This window comes from Notothenia coriiceps, unplaced genomic scaffold (genome assembly GCF_000735185.1).
Source record: "Notothenia coriiceps isolate Sejong01 unplaced genomic scaffold, NC01 NC01_scaffold00033383, whole genome shotgun sequence".
NCBI lineage: Eukaryota > Metazoa > Chordata > Actinopteri > Perciformes > Nototheniidae > Notothenia > Notothenia coriiceps.
The window spans coordinates 26209-37350 of record NW_011366084.1 but is presented as its reverse complement, the minus strand read 5'-3'; the positions used below and the strand labels follow the sequence as shown (position 1 = coordinate 37350).

Genomic DNA, 11142 nt, shown 5'->3' with positions numbered 1-11142 from the left:
CATACTGTTAATTAATACGAAGTAATCAACCACACCCGTCTATTGAAAACAAGTAGATTTCCCTGATAATTGACATGTCTTAGGGAAGAATGTCCCCTCCGCCAGCTCTCTCGTCTCCTGTCTATAAAAGGCTGCTCCCATTTGGGTAGGAAAAAACATGTTTAAGCTAATTTCTCCACAATGTTTGTCGAGCTCATTTAGTACTCCGCACACTGATAAGAATAAGACATAGAAGGTTAGTTGAAGTAATCATGTGCCACATATATTTTACTGCAATGGAAAACACACCTATTTGCCCCAAGCATTTTACGAGGGAAATATTCCAGAGTCTTGGAGCTATCCCCAAATTAGGATGTCCCCTGCTCCCATCCTTCTCTAAACACAAAGACTTCACCTCAATATATTGGGGAGGGAAAATATACTTTGTCCCTTCAAATTTAACACACATGAATATATATAAGGTGACATTAAAATGAATATACCAGATTTAACTTTCCTGCCATAACACGTTACTTTAATACTTCAAATAATTCAAATAATCCTTCAGTAAGTGAGGTCAAACAAAAAAAACAAGTTAGGTGCTTTAACACTCTTTCTAGCCTCTTTGCTATGTTGAGACAATTGAATCTGTTTCAAATATTTCATCATTGTTATGTTGTACTAGATAATGGAGCATGACAGCTGGAACGTTTTATGTTGTTCTTGGAATAAATGACATCTTAGCATAATAATATGTTTTTATTTGAGTCATTTGTATGGGAGGGATTACTGTAAATAGCAGTGACTGTAAAATACTCTTTAGCGTCCATTTAGCTTCCCTTCTTTTCTTCAATTCCTCCATATATGATCTAATTTCATTCATATTAAAGTTGCTGTGACTCTAACTCTGTGCCACCTTTTACCTACTTTAACGGTCTTTATCGTATATTGTTCTTTGACATTTGTCTCCCTGTTTGTATCTCTGTATCCTCTTTTTCCTCTGAAGCAAGAGATACACATAAAGACCAGAGCCGTATAATGAGATGATAATAAAATATCAGCTCACACACAAAAAGAAACAAATTATAAAAGTCCCACATGGAATGCAGAGCACATTTACTTTTCCATATAACCGTACTCTTTGTTAGAGCTCATTTGATCCCATATCATGTTGTGTTTACCCACCTTTATGGTTTGTTGTAGTATTTCTTTCCAAGAAGAATGACCTTTGTCATGTATTTTTTAGAATCCTCAGTTCAGATAACTCCTTGTTTGAGCTTTAAAAATACATACTATATCCAATAGAATAATTGTGTTTATTGCCAGTGGACTATTTTCATCCAGAACCCAGAACAAAATGTTCAAAGGTATACATTTAAAATCAATCAATCAAGCGGTTTTAGACCATTTTGGATATTGGTCCACTTGCTTGGAACATACAGTATGGACAATTAAAAAAACAAATGAAACTGGGGTTCCTGTTCCTTACAGAATCTACATAATGATTGTTCAATGTTTAGTGGCAGTCATTTTCTATAATATTTTCAATTGAAATATCCTTTTTATTATATTTTTATATTAATCTGAAATGTTTTCCTCTCCTTAATTGCCTTTCTTGTTTTAACTTGGTCCCTTATCTAAAATGTTCCTCTCTCTGTTTAGCTAATGAAGCATCATGGCCCAGCATGAGCAAGAGTGTGTCAGATTGGAGGAGCAACAGTCCAGAACAGGTAAGGATCTATTTCTGCAAAAGACATGGGGAGATAATAGTGACAGTTATCATGAAAACAGTCCTTTATTTCCACGTCTCCCTCTCCCCAGCTTCCCTCTGGTTATGGCACTTACCCCAGTGCCAGCCACCAGGTGGCGGGGCATCACTGCCCCTCCAGCTCCCTGCCCCGCTCGGCCCCCGGGACACTGGGCTGGCCCCGATCCAGCGCTGCAAATGCCTCCTCAATCTCCTCTTCATCGTCTTCCTCTTCACAACAAATACAGCAACGGATCTCCGTCCCTCCAAACTCAAGCCAAGGTATTTTAGAGTTACTTAAAGGACAACTTTTCAACCTTGACGATATTTCACAATGTTTAAGTGACTAATAGGGACTACAATGTATTCATTTGGTCAAATGTTGAGCAAGAAAAGTCTAAAGGAAGACTAAAGGTCTTCCTCCACTAATGACAAGTGTAAGTGTAATATTTTCTCTTCTCTGTGGATACTGTCAGGCTCCCCCTCCCAGCCACAAACAGAGCGAACAGACCCCCCTCCAGCGGTGGCCGTTCGTCCGTACGTCCCGGACCATCCCTCCAGGCCCCAGTCTCCGAGGAAGGGCCCCGCCACCATGAACAGCAGCTCCATTTACAGCATGTACCTCCAGCAGCCGCAGGCCAAGAACTATGGGTCTCTGAGCAACAGGACTACTGTCAAAGCAGGTAATTAAACAGCAGATTCATGGACGGGATTCATTGTATCCCTGTTTAATCGTCACACATGTACACAGCACCGCACACACAGTTAAATCTAGCCTCAGCATTAACCCACCCTAGTATTAGGAGCAGCTACTATATACACAGCGCCCAGGAAGCAGTATGGGGTTTTGGTGCCTTGCGTAAAGGCAGCTCATCAGTGCCCAGGAGGGGAACTGGCACCTCTCAAAGCACCTGTCCACACTCCGTACTTGGTCATAACGGGAAATTGAAACGATGAACCTCTGGTTGCCAAGCCAATTCCCTACATTTTCAGCTAAGGCAAACAAATGGTTTGTACACACATTGTACTGCAAATAGATATAATGTTATTTAAATAGAGTGGTGTTCTAATAATGTATTTTTGTAGGCCGACCACAAAGTTAGCATCTCCATGGTTTCCATAACAATAAGCAATGGGATTTTTGCATTGGATATTTGATATATTGTTAAAGAAAAAGATCTTTGGTAAACACACGTGATACTTAACATTTTGTTCAGCAGGATAATCTCCATATTTGAACATCTCTTTGTGATTTTTTTAACCAAAATGCAATCGTGAGGAATAAAGAGCTAAAGTTAGGCTTTAAAGAAACGACATCAGTCGCATGGCTGCGCATCACCAAAGCTAAGCTAAAGGCGGCTAACGTTTGGTGTGATGACAATTAGTAGTCCAAGTTGTTATTTACTGACGTTTTTTACAATGTTGAGCAAAACTATTTTGTTAACCACAGATCTTATTTCAGGCATCTTAAAAACACATTGTAAAAAACATTGACTACGAAGTGCTAAAATGCACTCGTTTCCAGGTTTTAGGATTCATTCCTCCACCTATGTTGTTTCAATGTCCAGAATTAAAAATTCATCTAACAACTACCTAATTTTTATTTTCTCTCCACAGTCTACGGTAAACCTATCCTCCCCACCTCCTCCACCAATCCGTCCCCTGTCCCTTTCCTCCAGGGAGGAGGAGGAGTAAAAGCAGGAGGAGAGGATGTAACAGATAAAGAAGGAGGGAAAGGAGGAGAGAGTACTGATGGGCAAATCCTCCCCCAACCCACTGTGGACAACATCCCTCGCCCCCTCAGCCCCACAAAGCTCACCCCAGTCGGTAAGTTCCAGAGAGTAAATGGCACTGATCATTGTGCTGCCATGCTGCAGTGTAAATCAAGTAGAAATCTGTGAAAAGCCTAATGCAAATAAGGGGTAAGGGGTGAAAATGCAACACTACTTTCTCTATCATTAATTGAAGGGTTTATTTCTCTTGCGATTATTTCATTGGAAAAAAAATGTTTTGTTCTAAATTTGAAGACAAAGACCTCCAATTAAGTTTTAATAACAAAGAATACATAATCCCATAATCCTTTGCCCTCTACAGCCCACTCCCAGCTGCGTTACCAGAGCGATGCTGACCTGGAGGTTCTGCGACGACGCCTCAGCAATGCCCCGCGGCCCCTGAAGAAACGCAGCTCCATCACTGAGCCTGAGGGTCCCCAGGGGCCAAACATCCAAAAACTTCTATACCAGAGGTCTGTGCTCTTACAAAGGTTTATTACATTGAGCAGGGGAGGGGGTCATATTCAGTGAAAAACTCAATATTAAGGTGGTGCATTTATGGACATAGAATCCTGGATGTTCTCTTACGGTTAAGACCACACATTTAGGAGAAAAGAAGAAAAACAGGTAGCATATGTTTAGAAGGATTTGATCAATCAAAGAAAAACATGAGTGATGGATGATATGTAATATTAATCTATTAGCTCTAATTCTTTAATGGAATGGTGAAAACTATTTTTTTTTATGAAACTGATATGAAACAGTTACTCTCTGACGATGAATCAAGGTTGCAGCACCCTTATTAAAACTTATTTTGTGTTGTCTATTGCAGGTTCAACACGTTGGCAGGAGGCATGGAAGGAGGCTCAGGTAAGAACCTGATTCGATAATATGGCCTTCCCTCACAAAGTAACTCACAAAGCAAGAAATGTGGGTGTAGTGATGGACTCAGACCTGAATTTCAACAGTCACATTACAACAGTTATTAGGTCGGCATACTATCACCTGAAGAATATATCAAGGATTAAAAAACTAATGTCGCAACAGGATTTAGAAAAACTTGTCCATGCTTTTATTTTCAGTAGACTGGACTACTGCAATAGTGTATTCAAAGGGCTCACTAAAAATATCTATCAGAAAGCTGCAGCTGATTCAGAACGCTGCCGAATTCTCACTGACACTAGAAAAGTGGTTCAAATCACTCGGGTTCTGAGATCATTACACTGGCTTCCAGTCTGCCAAATAATTGATTTTAAGATACTACTTCTAGTTTTTCAATCACTAAATGGTTTAGGACCAAGGTATATAGACGACCTCCTCCATCACTATGAAGCATCGAGGAGTCTCAGGTCTTCTGGGTCGGGTCTGCTCTCTGTTCCGAGAATAACCACTAAACATGGAAAAGCAGCTTTTAGTTATTATGCCCCAACAATCTGGAACAAACTGCCCGAATCGTGCACGTCAGCTGAAACACTTCCTATTTTTAAACCCAGATTAAAAACGCACCTATTTGCTGCTGCTTTTAATTGAACTGCTCATACTCACACTACAGTATGCCTTTTTTAGTCATGTATTCTGTACCTACTGTGTTTATTTATTTATTTTATTTCATTATCTGTTTTTAAATGCCATTTAATAATGTACTTATGCTGTATTTGTTCTTAAATGTCTTTTGCTTTTAATCTGTAAAGCACTTTGAATTGCCACGTGCTGAAAAGTGCTATATAAATAAAATTGCCTTGCCTTGCCTCAATGAAACTGGATACAGCGCTGGAGGGCGGGGCCTTGTTTATTCACTCGAGTACTGAAATACACTAATTACCAGGGGATCTGGGCCCTGCTCACTTGCGTTTTCTTTAAGCCCCGCCTCCATTTGGCTCTGTTACGACTGGTTTCAGCTCAGTGAAAAGAACAGAGAGGGAATAATAACTCTGGATTCAACTTCTAGCGCATTGCTCACCAAGCTAATGACTTAAAACATTTCTTTCCCAATAAGTCTAGTGTCTTTTGGGGCCCAAAGGCACCAGGTGACTGAAACAGAAGTTGTAGTACATCCGTTTGGCCACTACAAAAATGTACTGTAACACGCAACACCTTTTGGCCAGTTGGATTCAGTTGGTCTGTGTAATGTTTCTCAGTGATCCTAATGATTTTGATGGTCAGTTGTTTCTTTATCTTAATTGCAGGTAATACCTTCTACCAGCCTGACTGCACTTTGGGTGAAGTGGACAACATCCATTCATCCAATGGGATTGTAAAACCTGGAGACAAGCACGTGAATACGGCAACCGCCGAGGGGGAGGTCCAAAACCTGAACTCGGGCTCTCGCCGCTTGTCCCCCCCTTCTGTTGCCATAGAAACACCCAAAGAGACGTCAGCAAAAGCAGAAACGACCAAAAACGTGTCACCACCGACCCGCTCCAGCCCGCCCTCTGCACCTGATAGGCCGGAGGACCAGAACAACAACAAGAAAGGATCAAGTCCTGCACACGGCTCTGTAGGCCACTCATCCCCATCAACATCCCCTCCTGCCCCCCCTTCAAAACCTAAGGTAGGCAATAGGCATAGATTGTAATTACACCTGATATCGAAGATAAAGCTTCTGCTTTGTATATTATTTTACCAATAACCTAAACCTAAGTAATTGTTCTCTGTGAAGGCTAATGTGTCAAGTTTAGCACTTAGTGCACACTTAGCAATTCATTTTCTGCACCGTCAACACTTTTGTTCTCCCTGTGTGCTGCAGGTGAAGCGAACTAACCTAAAGAAACCGTCATCAGAGCGAACGGGCCACGGGCTGAGAGTGAAGTTTAACCCTCTGGCTCTACTGCTGGATGCTTCCTTAGAGGGAGAGTTTGACCTTGTGCAGAGGATTATATATGAGGTAACACAATATCATGTTTTTGTTCCACTATATGTATTACTTTGTCTCTAGAAATCAAATCAAGCCAAGTTTATCTGTACAGCTTATCTTAAATTGAACCAAAGGGCTCTACAAGCTGACATTAGAAATGCTTTGAAAGAAAACAAGAAAAAAAACACCCTCCAAAATTCCTATGAAGAAACTTATTGAGAGGCAATTCAAGAGACATCTTGGACCCATTTGTTGTCACAGGGTTCAAACCTTGGGTATTGATAATACTTATTTTTGTTTTATCTGTTAAAATACTCTTTACATCCCGACAGCAATCAAAGAATTCAAATGTTGCAGGACTGTAACTAGGCCAATAATTGTATTCAACCCGAATAAAGCTATTGGACAGCCGGACCTGCCTGTCTCCCTGCTCACACTCTGCCTGTAGGCTTCAACAATGTGCTAGCTTGATAGTTTTGAGTACAAACAATAGCCAGGTTGGTTTATTTTGTACTTTACATTATGTTTCAATCCATAAGGAAAATGATGAGAAAGAGCTTTGGAGGGAGGCCAGAAGAGACGGCCTGTCAGTGATGCTTGCTGCTTTTATTTTAAAAGAGTTGGCAACATTTGGAAGGGTTTTGGCTGGATAGTTTACTCTTGCTGGTATTTCATATGTTACCTACCCTAGCTTCAACACAAATGTAATCATGTTCAAGTCCAACATACCAATATACCAAAAGAAAAGAACATACTGATAAGTCCAGTATTTTTGATCCAGACCAAACACAGTCCAATGGGCTAGCTAGGTGGTGTAAAGAATAGAGAGTGAGATAGTACAGATCAGAGGATGCATAGCAGCGTGGATGGGGTCAAAGCACACAGCTTAACAGGTAGGGAATGGGCAAGTTTAAATATAGTGGGAAGGCCAGCTCTTTCCAACTATTACGTTCCCTTCTGAGCTAGGGGAATCAGAGGGAAGCAACACAACCAGATTGGTATAATTATAAGTGGTTTATTTTTTACAGCAAAGTAAACAAAATGGCAGGCAAGCAGCCTGTAACAAACAAATTACCACAACACCGGTTTAAATAAACAAAAGAGGCCACAAGGAAGCAAGTTTAAATAGGCAACCAAACTAATAGAGGACTCTAAAAAGGAGCCTGTGTACATACAAAGAAAATAGGTAATAATAACAACTAAAACCCTCACTATCAAAGTGGTACAATCTAACTACGGGAAGCTGTAAGGGAACACAGCTGAGGTAACTATTACACAAAACTAACCCCCCACGAGTTAACCCCTGTTAACAGAATCTATCACAATCACTAAGACCACACAAGTTAAGCACAGAATGACGAACAAATACCGAGAGGCGTCTGTTNGAGCCTCCAGAGTGATCATTGTCCCCAAGCTTTGTAGTACTCTCCAGCAGGTGTGCGCCGGCTGGGCGCTGCGATTGGAGTGCATCAGGCCCGGCGTGCTCCAATCACAATCCTCAGGGGCGGACCAGGAGATGGCAGCCAATGACATGAGGGCAACCGCACAGCTCATTTACATAGAACACACACAGCTGCAAACACTCAGACAGATTAATGATCAGGCAGAAGGCAGGATCTGTAACAGAGGCCCTGAGAGTCAAAGTCAATTAGTGTGAAACAGAATGCTTGTTGCCAAAGTGGAATTTAGTAAGACTTTTCCCAGTGCAGGGATCAGATAGGTGTTGCCATGTAGTTGTTCCCTAAAATGCTATACTCACTAATATTGAGCAAATCTGAGAGAGAAGGTGCGATTGACCTTTCTTGCAAGATGAATGTTGTTTCTTACTTGGATGGGGAGGAAAATACTAAACAAAATCAGCAGAACAGGCTGTGTGTCTGGAAGTGAGTGCACAGGCAGGGTTAAAGGAGATAAGTACAGTGCTGGTTGTATATATTATTTTGAATTTGTTGAATGCTAATATTATTCGAATAGTTCTAGACACTTCTTCTTGCAATACATTATTATATTTTCTGTCCCACTTGATTTAGTCAGTTTCATCTAGCAATTGTTGTCTGCAGTATCGGTCAGAGGCAGTGAAGAGGCCCTGATGTTTGATAACCTGCAAATACAATTAGAGTTGCTTTCTGAGAGGCAATGAAATTCATATTTGCTGACCTCCATCCTCCCAGAACCAAGCTTAATTTCATGCCCCAAGGGAAATGGATGATAGAGAATAAGCTTTGTGAAATTCATTTTAATTTATATTAGCATTATTTGTTCAATTTAATTTGAACGCAGGGGCCATTTGACTTTTTTTCAGTTTTGACTTTATGTTTTGCAGAGTCTCCTGTCGGAGGGGAGGACGAATTGAAAACGCGAGTGGTTTCTTCACCCCTTCTAGACAGGACATAAGCCATTAGACAAACTGTCAAAATATACAAGAACTGTCCGGCCCCCAGTAAGAGGCACAAACACACAGATAGCTAGCGTAATGCAGAAGCCACACGTGACATAATAATTATAAAATACATTTGATATGCCCTAGTTGCTAGAGGATGATGTATTATAAGAGCAGATTTTACAGGGAAAATATTTAAACATGTTGTCACTCAGATTGGCTCTTAAGATTACACCTTTTACAGAGACGTTCAACCAAAATGTTCGCCATTTTTGATGATGAAAACTCTATTTTGGCCAATAATTGATATCACAATGATTAAATACGGCTATTCATTGACTTTGAAAACATCTATTTATTGAACTTTAAAACAAATAATAATTTGAACAATATCTTTTTAACTGTTGATTACCCTGAACGTATAATTAAACTGAAAAACTAATACAAAAATAAATAAAATAAATGATACATTTATATTTACATTTAAATAAATAATATCAAAGATAAGAAATTCCAATTAACAAGATCAACAAATATGTTGGTGCTCACTTCAACAAGCTACTAAACATATATAAATATAAGATCAAATATGTTGCAGTGCACTGTCACAACCTAGCAAAGCAAGATAATCGTTTTTTTCGATTATGTTGTTTTCGTAATTGTGGCACCTCACTTACTTACACCATGGGACCTACCTATGACTATGACTACCATACCATTCTTGCAAATTCCCACACTCCTCGACAATACCCTACTTCTTCACTCGACACAGCTGCTCCACACACTACCCCACACACACACACACACACACCACACCACCACCCACCACCACACACACACACACACGACACCACACAAAACATTTTCATGACTACTAGGACCACAATCTTTGACGAAGACCTTGCTCGTCAATACGAAGAAGAAAAATTCCTCAGTTAGCTAACCATACACCAAGTACCTCAACTTCATGACGATGAACTCCGACTCTACTACAGCACTATTCCATTGGACGACAATTAAATCCCTTAACTGGTGCGCGTACGATTTAACTTATAACTTTAATCGACCTCCTACGTACGAACTTATCACACAACAGGAGTTGAGTTACATTGATGTTAGTTGGTCATCATAAACAGAGTCTCCTTACTAAATATTTATTAACTATTGAAACGCCACGAACGGGCCGACATCTTTACTCCTAGTCAATTACCTCCTTATACTTCTCACAAACGGAAAAGTAAGTCTACATCCAATCCACACTCCATCAGGGACCGGGTCCCGAACATACTCTAACTGTACTTCCACAAAATAAATTCGGCAAAGAACACCTGCCTGAGTTTGAACGTATAACCTCATTTACACAGTTCTTCTTTACTAAAATATTTTTGTATGGACTAAACGACCCTCATTTTGGTTTATAGTCGGTCTAACATAAAAGCTCCCTACAAGAAAACAATTGAGTTACAGCCATTACATACAATCTTCCTCTATACAGAACACACTGCTAACTTTGCATCATAAAGATCGTTCTTCATTAGTAAACAACGTAGTAAAAACGCGAAAAAGACAGTACAACCTTTTCAATCCCACTAACATCAACACACACACACACACACAACACACATCACAACACAACAACATAACCACACACACACACACATAAAACTACACACAAAAAAACAATCACGACACACAACACACAACACACAAACACATCTTACCATACGATATAAAAACCAATTATACACCGTGTAGAACAAGTACATCACAAAAACACTCTGCCATCTAATATAGGCAGTTCTCGCCGGAAGCCAATGAGGCGTCCACAGGACGTCAGTCCACGGCAGACATACCTTTACCTTAGTAAGATCTCCTTTCTTATACATATTAGTACGCTTGTAATGTAAGGTACTACTCACTCACACTCTACTATTTGTTTACAGAAAGAGACAAGTCCGTTGAACTCAACCTTTCTTTGTTAAGACTTTTACAAACCTTCATAATAATTGTAGAAATATAAACATAATTTGTTGAACTTCTCGTGGGTTCCTCGGAAAACATGTAAAACAGATTACTACACGGTGTGTCGAGGGTTGCATAAAACAGTTGTTTCACACTCATAAAAAGGACGTCGTCAATCAAAGTCAAATTGTCAGACAACGATCAATCGTTGGTTTGGTTCTCGTTCTTTTATACTGTTCAAAAAAAATGGGACGATTACGCGCAAAAACTGGGTCATACACATGAAAGAATTAAGGTAAACCACCAAAAAACTGAACACATTGTCATTAGTGTAAAAATATAACACTAAAACAGTACACGTTGAAACAAAGCTTTCTGGTACAATACGGTGGTCTTAATCCAAAAAGTAATCCCGACACGTTAAATAGCATAAATTAGTGTTAATCGT

General features: G+C 39.9%; 2 protein-coding genes across 2 annotated transcripts in view; both read left to right on the top strand.

The window, feature by feature from the left end:
- The window catches only part of LOC104961479 (cGMP-dependent protein kinase 1-like), a 51888-nt gene extending 43142 nt beyond the window's left edge, over positions 1-8746 (top strand). Inside the window, exon 4 of the mRNA XM_010789774.1 lies at positions 8676-8746. Coding sequence (XP_010788076.1) covers positions 8676-8746 — 71 coding nt within the window. The remainder of the gene's footprint in view (positions 1-8675) is intronic.
- On the top strand, positions 1630-6530 carry LOC104961478 (apoptosis-stimulating of p53 protein 1-like). Its single transcript, XM_010789773.1, has 8 exons — positions 1630-1709; positions 1801-2008; positions 2203-2409; positions 3344-3553; positions 3821-3971; positions 4331-4368; positions 5685-6049; positions 6245-6530. Exons 1-8 carry the CDS (start codon positions 1665-1667, stop codon positions 6431-6433), a joined length of 1413 nt encoding a protein of 470 aa, XP_010788075.1. The 5' UTR covers positions 1630-1664; the 3' UTR covers positions 6434-6530.
- Positions 8747-11142: the final 2396 nt, after the last annotated feature.